The sequence below is a fragment of the Cynocephalus volans genome, chromosome 10 (genome assembly GCF_027409185.1).
Source record: "Cynocephalus volans isolate mCynVol1 chromosome 10, mCynVol1.pri, whole genome shotgun sequence".
Lineage (NCBI taxonomy): Eukaryota > Metazoa > Chordata > Mammalia > Dermoptera > Cynocephalidae > Cynocephalus > Cynocephalus volans.
This window is the reverse complement of record NC_084469.1, coordinates 97,815,042-97,841,128: the sequence shown is the minus strand read 5'-3', so window position 1 is coordinate 97,841,128 and position 26,087 is coordinate 97,815,042. Positions and strand designations below refer to the sequence as shown.

Genomic DNA, 26,087 nt, shown 5'->3' with positions numbered 1-26,087 from the left:
GCAGCGAAGTATCCAGCCCCGTCTTAGGGTTTCTCCAGTGGTGGCGTTGAGCAGATACTCCCCAAATGGCAATCATCCATTAAGAACTTTCTATTTGCTGGATAAATAAGACAATAGAATGAGTCTTTCAAAATAGTTCAACCTGATCAGACCTGGAAAGAGGAGAAGCTGTTGTTCCTGGCCTTCCATTGAGGAATTCCTGTCATTGTTCAGTGACACAGAGCTTTTTTGATTTTATATCTGGAAAACCATTCTCTCTCCCCTCTCCCCGCCTCCCCCACTCATTCTATGGAAGAATTGTGCAAACTGCCCCCCATCTTACTTGCCCAGTACTGCCAGGGTCTCTGCATTTCAGCTTTGAAGACCGTGGGTCATTACTGATTGCCTCCCTTGTACTTATCCTAAGTTGCCTTCACGCTTGCAACCCCTGCCCATTCACTGTCTCTGGACCTTTCTTTAGAACTGAGCATGCAGAATTCCGAGAGTGGATCGGATTCACCAGCTTCCGTGGCTCTGCGTCCGTCGGCGGCAGCCCAGCCTGTGCCCGCCTCCCCGCAGGTAACAGTGGCCCCGCCATGCTGCTTGGGTACTCTGGGACAAACCAGAGCGGCCACAGTGGGGAAAACGACATGAATCAGCAGAGAAAGGAGGCTGTGTTTTTCTGAATGGACTTTTCAACCCCAAGCCCACCACTGTGGAAATGGGCACATCTTCCTTCGCATTACTTGGCTTTTTCACTGTTAAAAAAGGTCCCACCAGGGAAATGATACAAATTGAAAAAGAAACCACTCCCCTGAATCCGACTTAGTCTCTTCTGATCTTTCAATGGAAGTCTTCTTGTACTTGTAAATGACCCTTTTGCACAGAAAGACTTTGTGCATAAGGCAAAAGATGTTAGAATTCTTAGGACTTGATTCCAAATGGAATCTACCATTAGAATTAATACATTCTTTAAGATTTGCAAAGAGAGAATTTTTACATTATGGCTCTCTCTGCTTCTGGATTTCTATCACGGATTGAAATAAGCCATAAAGTAGACATAAACGCAAAGTGAGTGACATAGATTACATGAAACAGACTGGAGGCTCGTTGAAGTGTGCAGAGGTCCACTGTGGCCATGTGATCACCCACGATTTACGAATCTCAGAGTAAGGAGCATGGCAAAAAGAAACGATGAAAGTGAAAAAAACCATAATTCAGCAAAAAAGAAAGGCAGACATTGAAGCGGTTTATTCAATTTAGAATGTATGGTCAGAGCTGGCCGGTTAGCTCAGTTGGTTAGAGCGCAGTGTTGCTAACATCAAGGTCAAGGGTTTGGATCCCTGTACCAGCCAGCTGCCCCCCAAAAATAAATAAATAAAAGAATGTATGGTCAGACATCTTTAGCTTTTATTTCTTGCAAATATGGCAGCCAGGTGGGGAGGGTCTTGGAAGCGACATCTGAGGTGCTGAGAGGGCATGATGAGATGCTGTCATCCTGCAGCGAGCTGTGGCCTAATTGATTTGTTTCCCTTCACACTTGAACCTGCCCAAGGGGGGTCAGCCCTCCCACCCTTTGCTGCCTGGGATCCTTCTCGCCAAGCCCCTCTCTCAGGTGCCCCCCAGGCCTGGGTGGACTCTGCCTCCCTCTGCAGCAGCCACAGCAGGACTGGTCCCAGTGTCACTGCTACAACTTCCGCATCCACCCAGGGCTTATCTTGGTGGCCCCTTTCTGAGGCTCACCAGCTCCGAGCCCTCTGGTCAGCAGGTTGCACTGCCTTCTCCAAACAGCGAGCTCTCAGAAATTTGCCTGGCTGTTTCCTGGCCGGAAGAAGGAATTCCTGCTCGCTCAGTCATGTGGCATGCTCTTCACACCCAACCCCTCACCTTGTGCTGTCTATTATGGGAGCCGCCAGCACCAGGGCTCCTGAGCACTTGAAGTGTGGCCCATGCCCCTGAAGAACTGAACTTGACAGTTTTTAAAAATCTCTTTACGTTTATATTGAAATGGCCACACAGCTGCACAGCTAGTAGCTACGAAATTGGACAGCTCAGCGCTAGAGTGTACAAATGTGAAACTTTCATGTTTTTTTATTTATTTGAGTTGAAATTCACATAACATAAAATTAGCCATTTTAGAGTGTACAATTCAATGGTTTTTAGTGTATTCACAGAGTTGTGCGACCAGCACCATTATCTAGTTCCAGAACATTCTTATCACTCCAAAAAGAAGCCCCAGGCATCCCCGTCAGCAGTCACTCCCCATCCCCATCCCCTGGCAACCACAGTTCCACTTTCTGTCTTGTGGACTTTCCTATTCTGGACTTTTCACATAAACAGAATCATACATCGTGTGGCCTTTTGTGTCCGGCATCTTTCACTGAGTGTGATGTGTTCAAAGATCATCCACGTTGTCAGAATTTCCTTCCTTTTTGTAGCCAAATAATATTCCATCGTACAAACATATAGCATTTAGTTTATACGTTCATCCGGTTGATGTTTTAGCATCTATGTTCTTTTTATCTCCGGTGGTGAGCTCAGGGAGGGCTGGGTCCCTCCAACCACACAGCACCCAGCTCAGCTGAGACACAAATGCCCTCTGGCTGGTGGCCTTATTAGTGCTTTCTTCATCTTGTAGCTACATTCCGTGGATTCTAGAGGACAGTGCACCCTCACTCATCACCACTCACTGGCATTTATAAGACAGAGCATTGCAGAATCAGCATGACCAGTGACATTTGGGGTCCATGTTGGAAAGTTGCAGCATCACAGTTGACAGCTTCTACAGCCCCAGCTCTAAATTCACAAACACAATGCTCCGAGTCCTCTCTTGACTCTGGAGTTCATTTTGACCTTTCACGTTTTCATGGCTTTGTGTGGCCAATCGGTTCTCAGAGCAAACTAGCAAAGCTACGCTGTGAGGACTCTCCTTAGGAGACCAGAGAGCAGTGGAGTCAGAGAGTGAGGAAGCCAAACGCAACTCGAATCTTGGTTTTAGAATTTAGTTTTCTGAGGCTATAGACCACTCTGGCCTTCATTTCCCTTCATGTATAAAATGGGGACAAGTCCAGTGTATACTGCAAAATCGTGGGGTGCTGTAAAGCACTCTCCCAGGGTGGTGGTGTGAATGGCTGCTCAGAAGGTCCCCCTCCTCAGCAGCAATCCCCTCTGTACAAGGGACAGGTAGCATCATCTTGTGGACTAGACCCCACAGAGGCAAAGCTAGTGAGCGAGAGGGGTGGAGGCACATGTGCTCCTGTGTGCACGTGTGTGTGCTTCATGTGCCCATGAGCTTGTACATGTGTGTGGTGAATGGAGTGAGTGTGTGTGTGCACACTTTTGTACATACCAGTGTTGTTTGTGTGCCTGTATGTCTCTGCATGTGTCTGCAGCTCTAGCTGTAGTCTTTGTTTGTTTTAAGCACTAACTGTCCCTCATCTCCTTCTTTTAGAGGGTGTTGGTCCAGGCAGCGGGCTCCACTACCAAAGGAGCTCAGATGCAGCCAATCTCCCTCCCTAGAGTTCAACAGGTGCCACAGCAGGTAATGACAGCACCACAGCACTATCCACAGGGGGCGTGGTCAGTGCTTAGTAATCCAGAACGATCTCTGAATGATGCATCTTTTTCTACTGTTGCTGTTTCTTTGTGTTTAATATCTTCAGTTTCTTACCTGGAAGATTCTTCCAGAAGCTATGTTAAAAGAAAAAAAAAATTCTTTTATTGCAGATAGTTTTGCAACAAGCCAGGAAAGCTGGTGATCTTTTGTTCATTCATAAATTCAGCAGGCATTTGGGGAGTGAGTAAGCGAGCGAGCCTGCCAGGTAGAGTAAGGCAGAGACGTGGGCAGATACCAGGAGCTGGAGGAACACAGAACCCCTGGGGGAGGCATACCCAGCCACAAGCAGGGACCCTGCCCTTGGACCAGAGCATGACCAAGGAAATGCCTCTCGTGAATTAAATTATCTAAGAATAAAGCTTGAAAGCATGGGTGGACAGGCCAAATAGTACACAGGTCATCAGCTCAAGGAGAGTCAGCAATTTACAAGAGCATTCAGCAAACTTTTCTAGAAAAGGCCAAATAGTACATTTTTTGTCTTTGTAGGCAGGGTGGTCTCTGGCACAGCCACTCCACTCTGCTGTCATAGCACAGGAGTAGCCACAGGTGATATGTAAACAAATGGGCATGGCTGTGTGCCAATAAAACTTTATTTACAAAAACAAGCAGTGGGCCAGATTTGGTGCTCAGACTGGAGTTTGCTGTCTCATGCTCTATAAAATGATGAATTAAAGTCAAATCAGGTTCCTGCCTAAAAGGAGCCATGAAACCCCGGAGAATGCACCTCTTTCTTCCAGGGGCTCCTGCTTAGAGTAGGGTCACCAGGAGACCCAAGCAAGCCCACTGCTGTGGCCCTTGATCTTATCATCCCAAAGTGAGGTTGACCTCGGCGTCCTTTAAGATTCCCTCTATGGTGAGAGTTTGAAGTTCCACATGCAAAGTACTGGGCATCCACTAGGGGGGCCAGAGTCCCTTGGGGGCCATCAGCCAAGGTGTTGGACTGATGTCTCAGCTGAGGCAGGGACAAGGAAAGTGGGGATGCACTGGGGTCCTCCCATTGCTCCCCCCCACTGCCAGGTACGTTGCTCCTTCCAACTCTGCTCAGATCTTCACAGCCTCTCACCTCCTCTCTGCTAGAGAGGGGGCCCCAGGACCACCAATAGGAAGTATCAGGGGCCACATAGGGTGTAATCAGCTTGACCCCTCTGCCCATGACAGGGACAGTCCTGAGCTCCAAGGTTGGGGTTTTGCCCAAACTTTTGGCTTCCGCTGCACTGGCTGGAAGGTATACTTCTCTTTGTCCTATCCCCACATACACAGATCGGGGACCACTGACCTGCTGCCCCCATGCAGCACAACAGAATGAGTCACAGCTCCCAGAAATCCCAGAGAGGCTGTGTGAGTCAGTAGCAATTCTGTGAACCATCTGGGCCCCTTTGGAATACATCTTCTTTACATTACCATCTCTCTCTCTGTTTCTAGAAGTGCTGACTGTGGAAATAATTAAAAGAAAACTTCTGTCCATAACACGAAATACATAATGTTGTTTCAGGTACAGCCTGTGCAGCACGTGTACCCCGCCCAGGTGCAGTATGTGGAAGGGGGAGACGCTGTCTATACCAATGGAGCCATGTATGTATGTTTCCTCTCACAGAAGTTTCCATGCCCGAATCCTTCTGTCACACCTCTCCTGCGTCTTTCCACCTTGGGATATGTTGGAACAAATTCTCTCCCTTATCCTTTTGGGGATATGTTCACTATGTCCTATTTAAATTGTATTAAGATATCACATCCCTGTGGAGATTTCAGAAATCACAGACCTGTGTATTTTTTACTGCTAGAGAAGCAGTCTTTGAAAAAACGAAACAAGGGGCTGGCCAGTTAGCTCAGCTAGTTAGAACGTGGTGCTGACAACACCAAGGTCCAGTGTTTGGACGCCCATACCGGCCAGCCGCCAAAACCAAAAACTAACCCAACTTCTAGGTCTGAAGATTCAGTCTTCACAATCTAGAAACCATTTCTCTCGTGTTTTCTCACCCTCACCTTTGTTAAACTGTGGCTTTTTATGATGTTGATAAGTCTCCACTTTTCAAGGGCTTCTAGAGTTTTCTACTCTCTGTAGGATGCTTGCTCATGTGTTTCCATTTGGTTTTGATGACTCCCTTCACAAGTGTGGGGATTGTGCGAGAGGTTTGGGTGTGGCTGCAGAGTTGTGGTTGATGGTGTTGTGTGGCTTTTTAATGCCTGACACTGATGGTCACGAAACATACACAGCCACAAACGAGTATACATAAAGCCGGTGAGATCTGAGCAAGGTCTGTGGGCTTTACCAAGGTCACTCCTGGTTCTGATATCGTACTGCCATTCTATGGATATCACCTTGAAGGGACAGTACAAGATCTGTGCCTCCCAGGGGTCAGAGGGGGCCTCTCAGAGGGGGCTTTGCTTTGGATATGCCACCAACTTTTACTCACCAATGAGGAGAAACCACCGCTAACCGGCTTTTACAATGTCTGGCATTAGTCAAGTGTAACTTAAAAATTTCAGTCCCAACATACAAGGTTAATCCTTTAATCCAGATGTTAAGGGAATCTTACTTAGATGAATTCTTGGTATAGCTTAGAAATTCTTTCTATTATGCCATTTTATTTAACTTATTGTTTTGAAATAATCATAGATTCACAGGAAGTTGCAAAACTAGTAGAGTCCCGTGCACCCTTTCCCCAGCCTCCCCCAGTGCTGACATAGTGTGTGACTGTAGGACAAAATCAAAACCATGAAATTGACATTGGGACAATACTACTCACTAGCCTACAGGACTTACTCAGTTTCACCAGTCGCTACACGCATTTGTGTGTGTGAACATGTGCATGTGTGCTTGTGTGTGTGGATGCATGTTCATGCATGGATGCATGTATATAGTTCTGTGCAGTTTTATCCCGTGTATAGATTTCTGTAACTTCCACTATGATATGTATGTTCCATCTCCACAAAGGAGCTCCCTCATGCAACCCGTTTATCTGCTTAGAATTGTTAAATGATCCCTTTTGCATTAGTCACCCTGTGATCCTGAATATCTTCAGAGAAGATGGTTGTGAACTCCGTCTTGCATTTGAATTTCATATACCATGTCAGAACTGCCGCATATGCTCAGTGTACAGGGCTCCAGTGTTTACATGAAGTTTTGCCAGCTTCCTTTGGAATTCAGATGAGGCGTTTAAACCAGACAGTGTCCCACGGGTGACCTCTTTCTTTCTGACAGACGCACGGCCTATGCCTACAACCCCGAGCCTCAGATGTACTCCCCCAGCAGCGCAGCTTCCTACTTCGAGTCCCCAGGTGGTGCCCAGGTGACCGTGGCAGCCTCGTCCCCACCAGCGGTGCCCTCCCACAGTATGGTGGGCATTGCCATGGATGTTGGAGGGAACCCCATCGTCTCCAGCGCAGGAGCCTATCTCCTCCACGGGGGGATGGATGGCTCGAGGCACTCCCTGGCCCACACGTCCCGCTCTTCACCAGCCACGGTATGTACGAGGCTCTTGGGGGCCAGTGGGATAGGGTACAAGTAGACTTGTGCGGGGCCAGTGAGTAAGGGGCAGCCTGCAACCTTGCGGAGCTGTAACCTGTGTGCACCCAGGTGGCCCTGGCCTGGAGCTCTGCCCACCACAGATGGGCCACGTGAGCCTACTGGTCTGCAGAGCTCTTCGAAGCTCAGTTGGCTGCTGGTAAACAGAGGAGGAGGAATGTGAGGTCATGTGCTGCTGTGAAACTGAATATGTGTGTAGCATCTCCCCACTGGCAGATGCTCCTATTGTTATCACCATTATAATCATTATTGTCATTGTCAGCCTTGTGGAGGCTTAGTTCAGTCCATCCAGCTGAAAACTGGACTGAAGCAAACAGGAGGAAATTTCCATCCAGAGCTCTACTGAATTCTTCCTGCCATAATCCCACGCAAAATAATTACTTACCTGCTTTAAAAATGTCTCTGCTTTTAAAACTCGATTTTCCATGTTGACCTTTATTTTATTTTTTAAATTAACGTGGAGTCAAATTGACTTTTTGCTGTACAGCCTGTGAGTTTTGATGTGTGTGTAGATTCATGTAATCATCCACAGTCGGGATACACAACAGTGTGTCACCCTGAAAACTCCCTCATGGTGTTTCTTTATAGTTACAACCTCCCCAACCCACAACCCCTGGCAACTGCCGAGCTGTTTGATCTGTTTCCATCACTGTAGTTCTATCTTTTGGGGTGCGTCGTATCAATGGAATCATACAGTACATAACCTTTTGAGATGCTGCTTTCACTCAGCATGGTGCCATTGACATTCAATCAAGTTGTTTATTGCATGAATCAGTAGTCAGTCCTTTTTTACTGAGTCAGTACTGAGTAGTATTCCATTCCAATGCAGTTTGTTTATCTACTCCTTAGTTGAAGGCCATTTGGATGTTTCCAGTTTGGGGCAATTATGAATAAAGCTGCTCTAAGTACTTGCGTACAGATTTTTGTATGGACACATTTTTCTTTCTTTTGGGTAAATACCTACGAGTGGAGTTACTGGTTTATATGGTAAGTGTATGTTTAACTTTATCAGAAACCACCAAACAGTTTTCCCAAGTGGTTGTGCCATTTTGCGTTTCCACCAGCAATGTATACAAGTTCCCGTTGCTCCACTTCATTGTCAGCACTTGGTGTTGTCAGTATTTTATTTTGCCCATTCTAATAGTGTGTGATGGTACCTCATTGTGGTTGTAACTTGCATTTTCTTTATAGCTGAAGATAATAAGCAACTATTCATGTGCTTAATTTGCCTTTTGTAGATGCTCTTTGGTGAAGTATCTGTTCAGTCATTTGCTTATTTTTTAACTGGGTTGGTTGTTTTCTTACTGTTGAGTTTTGAGAATTCTTTATATATTCTGGATACGGGTCCCCATCAGATATGTGATCTGCAAATATTTTCTCCCAGTCTTTAGTATGTCTTTTCACTCTCCAATGAGTGTCCTTTGCAGAAAAAAAAAAATTTTTTTTTAAATTTTGATCAAATCCAGTTTATGAATTTTGATATCATGTCTAAGAATTCTGTGCCTATCTGCAGGTCATGAAGATTTTCTCTTGTTTCCTTTCAAAAGTTTTGTACATTTACATTTTATATTTAGATATGCTTTATTTTGAGTTAGCTTTTGTATAAGATGTAAGATTTAGGTCAAGGTTTGTTTTTTTACATATGAAACAACCAGTTGTTCTAGCCTGATTTGCTAAAAAAGACTATCCATAGACTTTGCATAGACTCCATTGGATTACTTTTGTATCTTTGTCAAAAATTAATTGGCCATATGTGTGTGGGTCTATTTCAGAATGTTCTATTCTGTTTCATTGACCTGTGTGACTGTCCCTTTGCCAATAGCTGTCTTAATTATTCTAGCTTTATAATAAGTCCTAAAATCAAGTAGAGCGTTTCCTCCTACTTTATTCTTTTTCAATATTGTGTTGGTTAAATTTTCTATTTAAGTTTTATGTCAGTTTATATCTGCAAAAAAAAATCCGACTGTATTTTTATTAAATTGCATTAAGCCTGCAGATGAAATTGGGGAGAATTGACATCTTTACTATGTTGAGTCTTCCAATCCATGAACATGGTATGTTTTCTCCATTTGTTTAGATCTTCTTTTTTTCTTTCAACAGCATTTTGTAATTTTTAGCATACAGATCCTGTACATGTTTTGTTAGATCTGTGCCTATGTATTTCATGGTTTTGGAGCTATTGTAAATAGTATTGATTTTAAATTTCAGTTTCCAACTGTTCATTGATAGGGTATGAAAATATGGTTGATTTTTGGCTGCTGACCTTGTATCCTGCAATGTTGCTGAACTTACTTTTTAGTTCTAGGAGTTTTTTGTTGTCTGCAAATATGAACACTTTTATTTCTTTCTTTCCAACATGGAAGCCTATTATTTCTTTTCTTGCCTTTTTGCACGAGCCAGGACTTCCAGTACAGTGCTGAATAGAAAAGGCAAGAATGGACATCCTTGCCTTGTTCCCATTCTCAAGGGAAAAGCCTTCAGTCTTTCACTGCTAAGTATGGTGTTAGCTGTAGGCTTTTCATAAACATCCCTTTTTTTAGTTTGAAAAAGTTCCCTTCTATTCCTAGCTTTCCAGGAGTCTTTATCATATATAGATGTTGGATTTTGTCAAATGCTTTTTCTTCATTGATATGATCATGTGTTTTCTCTTCTTTAGGGTGTTATTATGTCAGACAACATTGATTGATTTTCTGTTAGACAATAACTTCTTATTTGGGTGAGGGGCTAATCTCCTGAAATAGAAGGTGGTGGTCTAGCCATGTCCGTTTCTTTTGGTCCCAGTATGTTTGGGGTCACCCTGATATCAGAGAGGCCCCTGAACCTTGCTGTCTTCACTTTTCCTATGTCCAGGGTGACCCACAGGACCCTGATCTGAGGATAGGCATGGAGCCCCTGTGCCTGCTCCTTCTTTTCTGAAGAGAAGTCACTTGCTTTCTGGAGGGTATGATGTTATAGGGCAGTACTTGCTTGTCTCTCCAAGGACACCTGCCTCTACCCCAGCCCCACTTAGTCCCTTCAATGCCAAAAGTACCCCAGGGCTGATTTCCTGAGAAACTGTGGTGTTCTCTATGGTCCAAGTCCTTCTTGTTATAAGCAAATGTGCTGCTCAGACCCTGGCCACCCAGTTACTGTGGTTTGTTGTCTGGGTTGCTTTGGAAGAAATGAAATTTTAAATTAATTAAAAATCCATGAATGAGCTATGTTTTGAGACATATGCATACACGTACACACACTCATACTCACACATACACCCTGCCAAGTTCCTGGAGAGTTATCATCTTGGATGGGAATCCAATTCTTGACTTCTGCTTGCTCTGCTTTGTTTATTGGCTTGATTTTGGCATGGAAACATCTCATGAGGATGCTGCAGAGATCCAAGGGAATTTCCAGGAGCCAAGAACGGGAATAGCTCAGAGATTGCAACAGAAATGTGGCTCCTGATGTGACATTTGACATCTGCCAGTTTGTTTGTGTCAGTTGTGTTTCATGGGACTTCCACTTAATCCTAAAAGTAGAGAATGAACATCGAAGCAAATGACCACCTACTGCCTCAATGAGTGATTTCAGACTTTGGTGACAAATTTTCTCGAGTATTTATTTCTGGCAAAAAATTTTATCAGTATTATAAATCTTAAAAGTTACTTGCCCCAAACAGTGAGTTTTTGATAAAAACTTTCTGTTTTGCTTTTTTTTAATGACATGAAGCAGCAGATACTAAATTGAGAGGTTTGCCATATTTGCTTGAAAGAATGACAAACTATGATTATTCAGACGGGTATTTGGCAGACTTTTTTTTTTTTTGGAAATGAACACATGAAGGAAAATGACTGGCATGTCTTAGTTGCTAATCATAAAATTCAAGTTTTCAAACAAAAAATGGGAAGTTTGGAAAATTTGTGTCTGCCACTGGAAACTGGACAGCTTCCCAGTAGTTCATGAGTCTTCTGATGAGGTTAGTAGTGATATTAACAAATGTGATTTCTTGATACTGTTTAGTGAAATGTGTCAACATGGAAGATCTGCAAATTCAGTGAACCTATATTTTCCAAGTGACCAATGCATGATGTTACAAAATCATACCCATCAGTAAAAGATCCATTCAAAATGTAAGAAGACTAATGTATTTTTTAAGTTAGTTGTATGTATATTCTTTTTGAGATAAAATTTATGTAATATAAAATTCATGATTTTAATCATTTTTAAATGTACAATTCAGTAACATTTAGCACATTCACAATGTTGTGCAACCATAACCACTATCTAGTTCCAGAATATTTTCATCACTCCTAAAGAAACCCTGTTCCCATTAGCAATCACTCTCCATTATCCCTCCTCCAGCCCCTAGCAACCACTAATCTGCTGTATCTATGGATTTGCCTATTCTATACATTTTATGTAAAAGGAACCATCCAATATGTGTTCTTTTGTGACTAGCTTCTTTCACAGGTATAATGTTTTCAGGGCTCATCCATGTGGTAGCGTGTGTCAGAATTACATTCCTTTTTGTGGTTAGATAATATTCCATTCTATAGATGGTCCACATTTTATTTATCCATTCATCTGTTGGTGGACATTTGTGTTTTTCCACTTTTTGGCACTTTGAATATGTTATTCCACTGCCATCTGGCCTCCATGGTTTCTGATGAGAAATTGACTGTTACTCTTATTGAGGCTCCCTCGTTTGTAATGAATCCCTTCTCTCTTGCTGCCTTCAGGATTCTCTCTTTGTCTTTGATTTTTAGTCATTTGATTATAATGTATCTCGGTGTGGATTTCTTTCAGTTTATACTACTTGAGGTTCGTTGAGATGTTTGAATGTGTACATTCATGTCTTTCATTAAATTTGGGAAGTTTATAGCCATTATTTCTTCAAATATGCTTTTCACCTCTTTCTCTTTCTCTCTCTTCTCTTTCTTGTGCTCCCATTATGTGTCTGTTGGTATTCTTGGCAGTGTCCCCCAGGTTTCTCAAGCTCAGATAATTTCTCTTTGGTTTTTGTTTTTTGGTTTTTTTTCTGTTTCTCAGACTGACTGATCTCAATTGGCCTATCTTGAAGTTCACAGATTCTGCCTTCTGCATGTTCAGATCTGCTGTTTAACCTCCCCTAGTGATTTTTTCATTTTGGCTATTGTATTTTCAACTCCAGAATTTCTATCTCATTCCTTTCTATAATTTCTATCTCTTTGTCAATATTCTCTGTTGGTGAGACATTATTCTCATGATTTGTTTTAGTTCTTTGTACATGACTTTCTTTAGGTCTTTGAGTATGTTTTAATAGTTGATTTAAACTGTCTCCTAAATCCAATGTCTGGGCTTCCTTGGGGACAGTTCTATTTATTTCTTTTCTTTTCCTTTCTTTTTCTGCATATGGCCATACTTTCTTATTTGTTTGCATGCCTCATAATTCTTGTGGAAGACTGGATATTTTGAGTATTATGGCAACTCTGCATATCAAATTCTTCCATCCTCCCCAGGGTTTGTTGTTGCTGCTTGTAGTTGTTGTTATTTGTTTAATGACCTTTCTGGACTAATTTTGTAAAATCTGTATTCTTTGTCATGTTGTCATGTGTGGCCCCTGAATTCTCTATTTGGTTAGCCTAGTGGTCAGCTAGTGATTTGACAGATCTCCTTAAATGCCAAGTTTTGGCTATCTTCTTTTTTTTTTCTTGATTAAGGGTTTACCTGGTGCTAGAAATCTTTTATTAGTTTCCAGAGTTCAGATAAAGTTGATTCTGACAATGTTTGCCTGTTTATTCACTGTTTTTGTGGAGGAATGAATTTTGGAGTTCCCTGCTCTGCCATTTTCATTGATGTCATCTCAAGACTAATGGATTTTAATGTAACTGAGGTAAAAACTCATTGATATGGTTTCAGATTCCATGTTACAGCTAACTTTTAAGAAACTACCAGTTGTCAACTTTTGGTTTAGTATTAAGTAAAAATATCCACAATTATCTGAAAAGGCTATTAAAACACTGCTCCTTTTCCAACTGTATACCTGTGTGAGGCCAGATTTTTCTTATATATGTCAACTAAAACAACATATTGTAATAGAAACGTAGAAGAGATGTGTGGGCCTAACTGTCTCCTATAAGTCGAACATTAAAGAGATTTGTAAAAATGTAAAACAATTCCACTCTTTTAATTTTTTTTTTAATTTGGAAAATATAGCATTTCTTTATTTTAAATGTTATTTATGTTAACCTGTAATGGGTTTATTTTTTTAATGGATTGATGCATACATTTACAATTTTTCCATTTTAATTTCTAATATGGGAACTATTGACAGATTTAACTCTTAAACACAAAAGCTCTTTTTGGTGGGAGGTAGACCTCAAAAATGTTTAATAGTGTAGAGGGATCATTAGACCAAATGGTCAAGACCCACTATGCTGGAGAGATGGTATTTATTCCCCTTCCCAGTCTGCTGTGCATTGGACAAGGCCACCCAGGACTTCCAGAGTCATGAACTCTGCACTCAGGGCACCCATGAGTTGGGCAGTGCTTCACATGGAAGGTGCCACACACAGTTATAAGTTGACTGCCCAGGCTCCACCCTGCTCAGCGTGGGGAAGTAGGAGCCATGTGCTTTGCTGGTACTCACCTGACTGCCCAAGCTGTAGACCAGAATGCCTGCTGGGCTGGGGGGAGGTATGTGTATTTCTTCTGTCTATCATACAGGCAGTGACTGCCTTCTTGCTCACCTGCTCCCTGGAGTCGGCAGCTGGGGAAGGTCTCGCCATTCTCCTTTCACCTGATCCTCCAGGGCACCTTCTGCATGTCTTAAAGGTGACACTGACATCCTCTTTGGCTTCCAGCAGGTGTAGCTAATGAGACAAAGCAGAACTACAGTGGTCAAAAGAGGCAAAAGGAGAAGTAGTAACCCTCTAGTTCTTGAACTCAGCCCCAGGAAACCTGGTCTCTGAAATACACACTCAGCCTGCTTTTTGCAGAAGCATCATTGAAGTTTTTGCCCTCCTTGGGTATTTTAGAAAAGAAAGCATATACTTTAGGTCCATTTCCTTTTCATTACAGTTCTCTGCCTGTCGTGGTGGGCCGCAGCAGATTTTAAATGTCCATTTTCCATGTACAAGTCTCGGTCAAATTTGACAGGTGCAAAGGTGGGGGCAGCCACGCATGGCTGGGTGCTTCTTCCTTTGCACAGACCTGTTGCTCCACCTTTCCTCCTCACCTCCACCAGGTCCTCAGTGCCCAACTCAAAGCCCCCTTCCTCCAGGAAGTCCTGCCATTGCTCCCCTAACTCTGTCTGCACTCTGCCCTCTCTTCCATATGACCCTCATTGCACAGCCCACATTTCCTGAATATCCAGGCGCTGATCTCTGTGACTGTGTCCAATGGCCCAGGGTCCTGCGCCTTCCAATGGCAGGGTCTGTGTCTTTGTCCTCATTGGTATTTTCTTGAAGCATCCAGCAGGGAGACTCTGGGCTTTGCAATGGGACAGGCTGGCCAGTGTCAATGCCGCCACCTGTCCTTGGCTTCGTTCACCTGATTCTCCCTAGCAACAGATGTGGTGTGGGAAGAAGAGTGGGTGATTATTCAGCTGGCTTCGCTGACACGTGATTTGATGCAGCAACTACTCATTAATGTGTTACGCATGTGCACGTGCATATGTTGCTTTAAAATCCAACATGACTTCTTTCTGCTGCTTGTGTTTGGCGGGCTCACGGGCTCCTCTGCATGTGACAAGGTAACACTCCCTGCTGCAGCTTTAACACTGACCTAACTCATCTCCCTCTGCCTGCGTTGAGCCTTGTTTTTATTTTGAGGAACTCAAACCATTATTGGATATTAATAAAAATAAATCGTGGCTGATGCTAACCATCTGACTTCCTTTTTCTTTTTTTTTTTTTTCTTTCCATTTTGTTTTGTTTTGTTTCTGCACACATTTTCTTTAGCTTGAAATGGCGATTGAAAACCTCCAAAAAAGCGAAGGAATCACATCACACAAAAGCGGTTTACTCAACAGCCATGTAAGTGTGTGTCTGACGTGGCGCTCTGCCCTGCTCTGCTTTTAACCTTCATAGACATTTTTAAAACAAACGAAGACAAGGAAATGACGCCTTCAAAGGGCTGAAATGGGGGGAAGCCAACCTAGAATTCCACATTCAGCAAAACTATCCTTCGACAGTGAAGGGGCTTGGTTAGAGCATGGTGCTGATAACACCGACATCAAGGGTTCGGATCCTCAGATCCTCGTACTGGCCAGCTGTCCCCCCGCCCCCCAAAAAACAAAAACAGTGAAGGGGAAGTAAAGATAGGTTCTTCATTTGTAAAAGGTAAATAATTATAGCACCTACCTCCTAGGATTGCTACAGGGATTAAATTATTTAATGTATGTAAAATACTCCCAACAATACCTGACAGGTAATAAGCAGTACAGTTATATATTTAAAATAAAACTAATACTAAAAATAAGCAACAAAAACAAAAAAGAAAAAAATGACATCGGATCAGAAATGCTATAAAGACCCTTAGCTAATTTTCCTGGGATCAGCTCTTTGAAAGAAATGATAATTTGAGAAAAGTATAAGGCAACTAATTCCTACTGATTTTAGCTGTATAAGATTTTCCTCCTTCATGCATCTCATGGGAGAAAACCAAGATCGTAGATCCTGTGCCAGGAGGTTGTTAGAGTCCTGGCTTGGGGCAGCTTTACAGCAGCAACTGGAGGAGGTGACTGGCTCAGGGTCTTTATTTCTGGGGACACTGAGGAGGAAGCTCCAGTCTCCCCACACTCGTTCACTTCACTTCTCCAAACGCTCTCGATTCGGCTTTGCACATAACTGGAAATGTGTTTGACATTTTAAAACAAGGACAGGCCATGGAAGTCAGAATGTCTTCTAGCACTGAAATTGGGATTTCACATTCTCTTGAGAGGTAAAACATCCAAGAAAAAGAAGACCCCTTTAGTTGAGTCTGATCCTAACTGTGACCCCTTCAAGACTTCCAGCTGGTCAGCGTTCAGACAGTGATTCTGGGGGCAGAAGCAGACCTAGGCAAAGGTCCAGAAACCTTCTGGAGGGCAGACGTCTTCCCTGTGGACACATCCAGGAAGGAAAAAGCTTCAGGTTGTGCTTGGAGAGAGGATCCCTCCACCCCCGAGTCTTAAACTCAGAGCATACCATGTGGAAAATCCTGCAGAATGACTCTGTCTCTGTTCAACAAGGATCTGGTGGTCTCGGCTTGATGCTGACATGTGCCACCTGCAGGGCCATGGTGCTAGGTCAGGAGGAAGGCAGGAACAGGAATACAGAGCCCAGGCAGGCAGCAGGTCCAGTCCGTGGGAAAGTTAAAATGTCTATGGGAAGACACATGAGCCGCTTGTCCCTGGCTGCCGAAGCTTCTGGCTTTCTAACGCTTTTCATTTGAAAGACAGGCTTTCTTGGGTTGCTTCCCTACAGAGTCACACTCCGGAGTTGGCTCTTCTAGCAGGAAGAATCTCCCATGTGCATTTTCTTCCCTCAGGAGCTGTGATCAGTATAATTTGGGGGTTGGTGACTTAGAAGCAAAGGAAGTAGAAATAAGATCATTCTAAAAAGTGAACCACACACACTGGAGTAAAATAAACCTGGATATTGTCTTGGCAAAGGTGAGCCAGAGAGGACAGGGAGTTAGAAAGTATGATCTGCTGATGGATGGGCAGCGTGTCCTCTGCCCAGCTGTGCATACTCACAACGGTTGTCACCAGTGCTTCCTACGGCTGAGACCACTCTAGCAGTGGGCAGCAGCTTTCTGGAGGTCTGGAGGGGTTCATAGCCGCAGTCTCAGTTTCTTTGCCAGCCCAACTCTGGGGCAGATGAGCCTGGGGGGCAGGGCAGCAGCTGTGCCCAGCAGGGCCCGTTTTCCTGGTGACCTCCCACACCTCTCTCCTCAGAAAGCCCCAGGCAGGGTGTCCCATCAGCAATGGGGCCATGCCTGCTCCCTGCTGCCAGTTGGTGACATCAGCCAACCGTCTACCATGTGCAGGGCTCTGGCTGGGCCAGTACCAAACACAGGGATGAAAAAGGAGAAGAAGACCACTCCAGGGAGCTTAGACTTTGAGAGCGGAAAGTGGAAAGTGTGGAAAAACAAATCCAGATTGAACCTATGTGTGCACAGGAGCCCACCCATGAGGGCTGAAAAGAGGAGCTGATTCTTGTGGTTACTGAGTTCCCAAAGGAGGAGGCAGGCCTCAAGCTGTCTCTAAAATTTGGCAGTGCGAAAGTGGGGAATGGCCATTTCAGAGGGAAGAGGCAGAGGCAGAACTGCCGCATCTGCTCAGGGGCAGCCATCACCACTCCAGGCCCGGAAAAACCTCAGTCAAGGTCCAAGCCTAGAGCAGGGAACGCAGCCACTCTGCTGTCAGCTGATTCCGGGACCCCTCGCCAAGTCAACATCAAGGTGCAGTAGTTGCCATCTACTAAAATAAACTTACTGTTTCCACACCCTGGGAGAATGAACTGCTTTTAGATGAATCATATTGGGATTATAAGACTTTTGGTTTTTTACATCAAGAAACACAAATTGTCGAAAGTCATTTAGCCTTCAGCTAGTGGCCACCCTGACCGGAGCCCATAGGTGGCAGGTGGGGTCAGCGGAGCTGGCAGCTCCATGGGATGGTAGGTAGCCTTGTCATTGCACACAGTGCTCCAAGTCATTGTGACGAACTCCTGTAGCAGCTTCAGTTCAGCATTTCTGCCCCCTTGCAGCCACCTGGCTGACCCTACCCGGTATATTTCTGAACGCATCCACCAGCGGGGACTCCCTCTTGACTCCTCACTTGCTAACCCACCTGTCTGCTCAGCTCAGCACCTTAACGCAGCACATCCAGAGCCAAGCCCTGACCCCAGCACCAGCCAGCCCTGTGCCTGTCTCTGGCAAGGCCATGCTGGCCACCGGCCTTCCAGGTGCTCAGGCCTCACTCTTCCTCCTGCGTCCCACATCCAGATGCTCTTGAACCTCACCTTCAAGAAAAATCCAGAATCAGACAACTTCTCCCACCCCGCTGGCCAGCACCATCTCCCCCTGGCTTATCACAGCCACCTCCCAGCCAGCCCTCTGCTTCCACCCTTGCTTGGCTTCCAGTCCCTCCCTTTTCATGGCAGCTGCCTGAGTGATCCCACTCAAACCTAAGTCAGATCATTGCAATGCTCTGCTCAGAAGCCTCCAGGGTTCCTCGTGTACTCCAAGTAGAAGCCAGTCATCAAAATGGCCCACAAGATCCTGCACAACCTGCTCCATCCCCTCCCTTCCCTCCCCTCCTCCCTCTCTCTCTCCTTCTGCTCCAGCCACATGGTCCTCTGCTGTTCCTCCAACATGCCAAGCACATCCTGCCCCAGGGCCTTTGCACAGGCTGTGCCCGCTGCCTGAAGCTCTCTTCTCATGGCTCCTACCTCACTTCCTTCAGGTCCTTACTCACTCGGCGCTTTCTCAGAGAGCCTTCCCTGACACCACCCCCACCCCTTGCCCCTCCATGCTGCTCCTGGTCCCCTTTCCCGGGTTAATTTTTCTCATAGCTCTTAACACCATCTCGCATTCTGTTTTGCTTATTTATTGTGGGTCTCTCCCCTACAAGAATGGACACATCTGGAAGGCAAGGGGTTTTGTCTGTTTTATTCACTGCTGCATCCCGATCCCCTAGCATGAAGTCGACTCTCGGTAAATAGATGGATGGATGAACAGGTGGGTGTTCAAAGTTTGATTATATCAACAAAGCAAACATCGGAGCTCAGAAGGGCTACCTAAGCGGCTGATATATGGCACAGCAAGAATCTAAATTGCCACTAGCTGATCAGGTGCCCATGTCAGGCAAATTTACCCCAACTCGTAGGGACAAAGGGGGCTAGACAGGGTGGGCACGAGTCTGGACTTTGAGACACAAGTCCCCACCTTCCCATTTGTAGGTTAGGACATCTGTCCCCAGGGTCAGTGCCAGAAAGAGCCCAGAGCCACTGGGGGTGTTTAGGGTTTAGGGGTTCTTTTCCCCTTAAAAGGAAGAATTTAATTCATTTCAACAGTGTGCAGTCCTGACAGATCACAATGGATGTCTGGATAAATACATATGCTTTCTTGGAAAGCGTTCTCTTGATTTGTGTTTGATATTGACATAGAAATAGAACACATATAAGCAGGAAAGACTGATGGCACAATATCCCCAAAGTGGGCAGGCAATCTTGCCAAACCCTCTCCTTTCCTCACGTGGAGGTACTGAGGCCCAGGGAGCTTAAATAACTCGCAGAGGTGGGGTGGGCACTGTGTGGCCAGAGAGACTGGACCCTCGTGCTCATTTTAATTGGACTAACATTGGGCGCTTATCCCATGTCCGGCACAACACTGGGTATGGGGACCCAGAACTGAGCCACTCGCAGCTCCTGCCCCTGAGTTACTCATGGCCCACTGGAAGGTATAGACCCTGGATGGAGTCCATAAGTGCATCATAAGCAGCTCTAATCCTTCCCCTTCTGGGTAGTTCATTGATGCAAAAGAGAGGAAATGTAACCGTTGCTCCTTTGGAGGAATGGACTCAGTCTTTTCTGTGTGCTTACTTTCTGCTCAGCAGGAAGAAACGCAGGAGACACTTGTGCCTCCTTTTAATGTCAATGTTAACATAATTACACAAGCAAAGAATTGTACTTTTAATTTAAATAACAGGTTATTTAAGTGATGAGCAGAAGCGAGCATCTTTTCCAAACCTTTCTTTGTACACACGAACCAATCATCCCAGACTGGTGGCTGGGGTCTCAGAATCCATCTCTCAGGGCTCCCAGTCCAGTGCTCGCTCCAGCCCACCACCCACAAAGCTGACCTCATGCTCACAGCCTGAGAATCATGTCATCATTTGGCTCCTACCCACCTCGTGTGGCTCTCGGACCCTTGGGACATTGGGCTCCCGGTCCTGGCTTCTGCCACCCATGGAGGATGCCTGAGAAGTGGCGTCTTCTGCTCCCCTAGCCTTAGTAACAGAGAGGGAAAGCCTCCTCTGGCTTCTGTGCCCAGCCACTCTCTGCTTGCTCCCCATGTGCCAGAGTCCCCTCTGCTCTTCAGGACTCCTCTTCACTTGGTCTTTCTGTCTCCCCGCACACCTGGCACTGGACACCTGAGATCAACAGCAGTTTGTTATTCACAGATGCTCACAGCCTGGGGAGGAGGACACTGCATGCCAGCCAGGGCCACACAGGGCCACGCTTAGGAGCACAGTGGACAATAGGGGCTGAGGGAGGCAGGCTTATAGCAGCAAGAGGGGGAGGTGACCCTGGTACCCACAGGAGGAGGTGATTGTATTGTTTGTACAATTCTGCTGGCTGGCAAGGAACTGAAATCCAACACTCATGGGTAGCAGGAATGGCTATTTGGCCAGGACTTCATTTGCAGGAGCAGGGGGGAGGGAACTTGCAGTAAAGTCCCCTGAAGCCTTCCTGGTTTGCCCCAGAGGCAGCACATAGTGTTGGACCTTGATTTTAGGCCTTCCACCTCAGCCCCTGCACGTGGGATCCTTTCCCATAGCCCTGGAGGTCCATCCTTGGCTCTTTGGTGCCAAAGTAACACATCTGGTCTGTATCTCTACCCTGACCTCCAGCCCAACACTTAACCTCCTCCTTTCTGAAACAGAACCCATCACCCCAGCTCGGGTGGATGTCTGTATTTCTGTGAAAGGGACCTCGGTCAGTCCCAGGCACCCCTTCACCTAGATCTTTGGCTGTCCTCCCACTTTGACCCTCTGAAACTTTCCAGAGCACAGGGCAGCTCCTCACTCTTGCGTCTGCCTCCCTGGACAGCCCCAAGGATGGAGGAGGAGGAAGGAAGCTCAGGACAGGCTGTGAGTGGGTGGGGCTCAGAGGACACACAGTGTGGTGATGGTTGTTGGAGACTCTGTGCACATTAGAACATCCCCAGAGTAAAACTATTTTTTAGAAAGGAGATGAAGGCCAACTTCCTTCCCAGCTTGCAGTTCTGAGTCAGGGGGACAAACAGACAATGGACGTGCTGCACACGGTAATGTGTGGGGCACAGGGGGTGTGCTGGGGGAGAGCTCTTACAGGATGCACAGGGCATAGGGGCAAGGGCTCCTCAGACCACGGGGCTGTGCAGGAGCCCAGGGTGACCACCCTGACAGCCTCATGCAGGGTGGACTGGGACAGGGATGCAGCTTTCCCTCCACATTCCTGGCGTGGGATCGGGACTCGGACCTCAGGCCTTATTTCTGTGCATGTAGCTTGTGCCTTTCTCCAAATACAAACGGTCATCAGTGAAGGCCATTTGTCTTCACATATCAGAACTTTCTGGATCAGGGAACAGAGGGGTAAGCCAGAATCAAGCCTCAGCCTTTAAAGCACTTTGCTGGGGGGATCCCCAGGTGGGTGGGCCCCACTCTGCGTTAATACCTTGCATGGGGACTGATCTTGTTATGTGGATGGTTCTTGCTCTTCTAACTTGATGTTGACTTTAGATTTTTAGCCAGCCTTTTAATTTAGAGCACAAAACCTCGCATTTAAGCATTTTATTAAACTTCCATCTGTACATCTCTCAATCAGGAATTTCAGTACAAATTAGTCCATCTCTGCACCTTTCTCTTGGTCCCTGGGGTCTCAGGAGGCAGGACTACACGTAGCCTCTGCCAGGAGTCCCTCGGGGAGCAGGGCCGCATGCAGTCCTGCCAAGAGAGTGCAGCAAGGTGAGTTGCTCAAGGCATGCCTTGAGCTAGGGGCTGCCGCCTAGGGAGGTGGTCAACCAGAGACCAGACACAAAGTTCTGGGGCTTAGCGCACGCACTAAGCAACTTTATCGGGTACAGGCATGTCTTACATATGTCGTAGCCAGCTGTAATCCCCTCCCATACCTCCCCGTCTCCAAGGTAACTCAATAGGAAGTCTGTGGTTTGCGGTTAAGCTTTGCAAATTTTTGCTGACCCAGTCTTTTTGCATTTCTGCTGACAGTCTAAATCCTGGAAAGCAAGAGTGCCTCCATCTTTAACAGGTGTTCTTCATTTTCCTCCACATCTCTGTTCATTTTCACTGTTTAATACAGAGTGCAGTGCTAAAGGGTTCCAACAAGTTCTCTTTAATCTTCCCATTTTCCTTGGCATCAGAATTTACCTCCATTCCTATAGGTTTAGGAGCTATTTGGTGTTTAAGCAGTGTGTGGTGGTGTGTGGGTATTTAAATGACTATGAAGACAAAACCCAATAGGTCTCGTTCGCTTGCAGATTTTTATACAATAAGTCAAGGAACCTGTACACCAGGCTGAAAATTGAAGGAATAAGTAAATGAATGAAAATAAGCTGTTAATATGCTTAGAGAACGCAAAGCAGGCACAGTAAAGACGGATGTCCTCATCATGTTTCTTAGCAGAGGAAAAGCAAGTACTTCTCTTAGTGAGTGCACATTAGCATTTTAGTGTTTTTCAAGATTTTGACAAACGCAAACATGTCTTTCTTCATCCAGCTCCAGTGGCTGTTAGATAATTATGAAACTGCCGAAGGCGTGAGTCTACCCCGAAGCTCCCTTTACAACCATTACCTGCGGCACTGCCAGGAACACAAGCTCGACCCCGTGAATGCTGCTTCCTTTGGGAAACTGATCCGGTCTGTGTTTATGGGCCTGAGGACGCGGAGGCTGGGAACCAGGTGGGTAGATGGGAGGCAGTGAAGCCGAGGGTCTTATGACCCTCTCCCCACCCATCTTCCCTCTTCTTTTATCCAGAATCAAGCTTTTTGGAAAATGTGGGGCCTCCTCTTTCTGCCCAAGTGTCCCTTACAACCGCCTCTGGGTGAACTTGGAGTTGCTCTAAGTTGGTGACAGCGTTGGCTGTGGCTGGGCCGTGATTTAAGGCATTGACTGTGGCCCTGTTCCCTCCTTTAGAAGCTGGTGATGGGACATGGGGGTTCACTTTAATTTTCTCTCTCCTTTTGACATTTCCCATAATAACTCACTTTTAAAAGCAGTCTATGGATTATTAATAGAGCTGGATTTACCATTTCTTTCTCTTTTTTTGGTGGCTGGCCAGTACAGGGATCTAATCCTGGACCTTGCTGTTATCAGCACCACACTCTAACCAGCTGAGCTAACCAGCTAGCCCTGGATTTACCGTTTCTTAATACCTTTTGCTCTGCCTGGTACAATCCACCACTGCCTGTCCTTGGCCAACAGCAGCCACGGAATGTCTCTTGCCACAGACTCATCAAAGGCAATTAAGCAAATGCTCTTCTTACCAGGAGCAAACGGCCATGCCGCTAACTCAAAGCTGGTGGCCTGGAGTGTCCACATGGCTGATTCTTGCTGTGGCTATGATCCTGTGGCAGGCCAGGCTCGGCTTCACTCCCTGCCAAGTCGCACAGAAATGGGCATCGGGGTTTTGTCCATACATTCTCAGAAGCGAGCATTCTAGCTGTCTAATGATGACGTGGCAGTGGGTCCACAAGGACTAGAGTCCCTTCTTCTCTTTGATCCTTTACAGAGAACATTCTGTTGACGGATAGAGCAGGGGAAGAAGTGGGGAGAAAACACAGGGAAGCCCGGGCCTCTGGGGGACACAACCACCACTGCCTCTGGGGCCTTCACCTTTGGAGTATCCGGGGCACTGGCCTCAGGATTAGGGCTCATGTCCCCATGTTTTCCTTTTTCCTAGCACCTGGCTAAGCACAGGCCTAATCTAGAAAGGCCCCAGGCAGCCCCTCCTTGTTGCCAGCTCCAGAGAAATGGCATGGCGTGAGCAGAGTATTTGCACAGCCCGTGTTGGCCTGTTAATGCTTCTCTCCTCTGGAGACCCCTTGACTTATTTTCGTAACTGAACTGTTGAAAGCCCTCTGATCATCATTTCTCCCATAACCAACTAAGGTAGTGGCTCCCAAACTGTGCCATTTTCTAAAACGTGTTATTAGATGATTGAAGGGATTGGGGAAAAGTTAATAATAATAATGATAATGATAATGATAAGTAGGTGATGCTGGGTTAAAAAAAGTTGACCTGGTTTTCGCCTTTCAGGACTTCTCAGAGCTTTTATTATACAGAAATGTGAGAGGGGACTCTCCACAAAGGGGGCGTTGTGTGCAGAATTTCCCCGGGAACATTTCTCACACAGTTCAGGAAATGCTGGACCAGAGTGGCCAAAATGAAGGGCCAAGAAAGAGAACCTGAACCTATTGTTCAGTATCTACCAAGAGCTGACCTTGGGCTGTTTGGTTTCCAGGGGCAACTCCAAGTACCATTACTATGGGATCCGGCTGAAGCCAGACTCCCCCCTGAACCGGCTGCAGGAGGACGCGCAGTACATGGCTATGCGGCAGCAGCCCATGCACCAGAAGCCCAGGTGGGTGGCCCTGGGGTCCTGAGGCTGGCCTGAGGACTGCCCTTCCCAAAGCCTGAGCTGGGGCAGAGCTGGGTTGCACTTGGAGAGTGTGGGGAGAGGCGTTTCTCAAACATGATTTACCTACTTGTGAGAGGACTCCCCAGCCCACAGAACAAGCTCCTATTAACCTCCCGGTCTCCAGCATCCCAGGAGAGCCAAAACTGTCCCCTCTGCTGAGAGTGAAGCAAGGCTACAAGAGACATGGGAGGCTGGGTGCAACCTCATCTTGCCAACAGAGTGTGCAGGTCTTTAATTTTTTAAAAATAGGCTTTATTTTTTAGAGCAGTTTAGGTTCACGGCAAAATTGAGGGCAAGGCACAGACAGTTCCCATGTATCCCTTGCCCCCCAAATCACACAGGCACAGCCTCCCCCACTATCAACATCCCCCTCCAGAGCAGTGCATTTGTGACAGCCAATGACCCTACACTGACAAGTCATTATCGTGAGAGTTTATAGTCTACATTTGGGTTCGCTCTGGTGTTAGACATTCTGTGAACTTGGACCAATGTGTGATGACATGTACCCAGCATTATAGGATCATACAGATCTATAAGATCACACTGCCCTAAAAGTTCTCTGCGCTCCAACTACTCATTCTTCCTCCATCAAGCGCTGGACCTTTTGCTGTCTCCATATTTTCTAGAATGCCATCTAGTTGGAATCACAGATCTTTAGTTTTTAAACTATAGGGAGAAAAGAGAGAGAGAACACTGAAAAATAACCCAAGATGCCAGCAGAAAGAAGCTTGTATACTTAAATCACTGCTTCCTCCTAACGTTTTGATCTGTTGGCTGGAAAGACCTAGGGTTTTCTGGAATGTACTCTTTGTCTGTCACAAACTTCCTCATGTCCTTAAAGGCAGGGGTCAGCAAACTTTTTCTGTAAAGAGCCAGAAGGCAAATATCTTAGCCTTTGCGGGTTAGATGATCTCTGTCACGACTATTCAACGCTTCCGTTGTAGCGTAAAAGCAGCCACAGGCAGCACATAACCCAATGGGTGTGGCTGTGTGCCAATAAAAGTTTACTTACAAAGACAGTTGGCAGTATTGGCCTGCGGGCCACAGTTTGCCAACCCCTGGTTTAGGGCCCCACTCAAATGTCACCTCCATGGCAGCCTTCCACTGCACCCCCCTCCCTCCTGCCCCCACGAGCCAAAGAGCACCTCTGTCCCCCTGGCTCCCTCTCTGGAGTCTTGATGGCTCCAGCTGTCTGTCTGTAGGCACAGACCTCTGTGCGGCACCTTCATGCCTGGTACCCACCCACTGCACAGAGTGAGCACTCACAAATCTGTGTGGCTCAAAAACCCATTCTAGCTGCTCTGAGGTGTCCCAGTGACTCCTGCCCATACAGCCGGTCATAGGAGTTGAAGGTCACAGAAGAGAGTCTCTAGAATTTTCTCTAGGAGCCAGTAGTCCATCCTGTACCTTGCTGTCTGCAGAAGTAGACACCATAGCTTATTGGTGGTGCTCAGTTTTGGCAAACACCTGTGAACCTATAATCCAGGCAGTCTGTTATTTAGGAGCAGCCACCCACCTGTCTCCTGGGGACAGGCTTCCACCATTTGTGTTTAGAAAGCAACAGCCTCACCCTGTCTCTGTGTAATGCTCACAGCCCACCCTGAGC

The 26,087-nt window shown here is 46.0% G+C and overlaps 1 protein-coding gene across 2 annotated transcripts in view; it reads left to right on the top strand.

Moving 5' to 3' along the window:
• Positions 1-468: 468 nt before the first annotated feature.
• Positions 469-26,087, top strand: part of RFX2 (regulatory factor X2) — a 43,141-nt gene continuing 17,522 nt past the window's right edge. The window contains exons 1-7 of one of the 2 annotated variants that reach the window (XM_063110939.1): positions 469-558; positions 3,431-3,520; positions 5,088-5,167; positions 6,798-7,059; positions 15,038-15,112; positions 22,561-22,742; positions 24,305-24,424. In XM_063110939.1, coding sequence (XP_062967009.1) covers positions 469-558; positions 3,431-3,520; positions 5,088-5,167; positions 6,798-7,059; positions 15,038-15,112; positions 22,561-22,742; positions 24,305-24,424 — 899 coding nt within the window. The remainder of the gene's footprint in view (positions 559-3,430; positions 3,521-5,087; positions 5,168-6,797; positions 7,060-15,037; positions 15,113-22,560; positions 22,743-24,304; positions 24,425-26,087) is intronic. The other variant, XM_063110938.1, reaches the window with a different exon arrangement.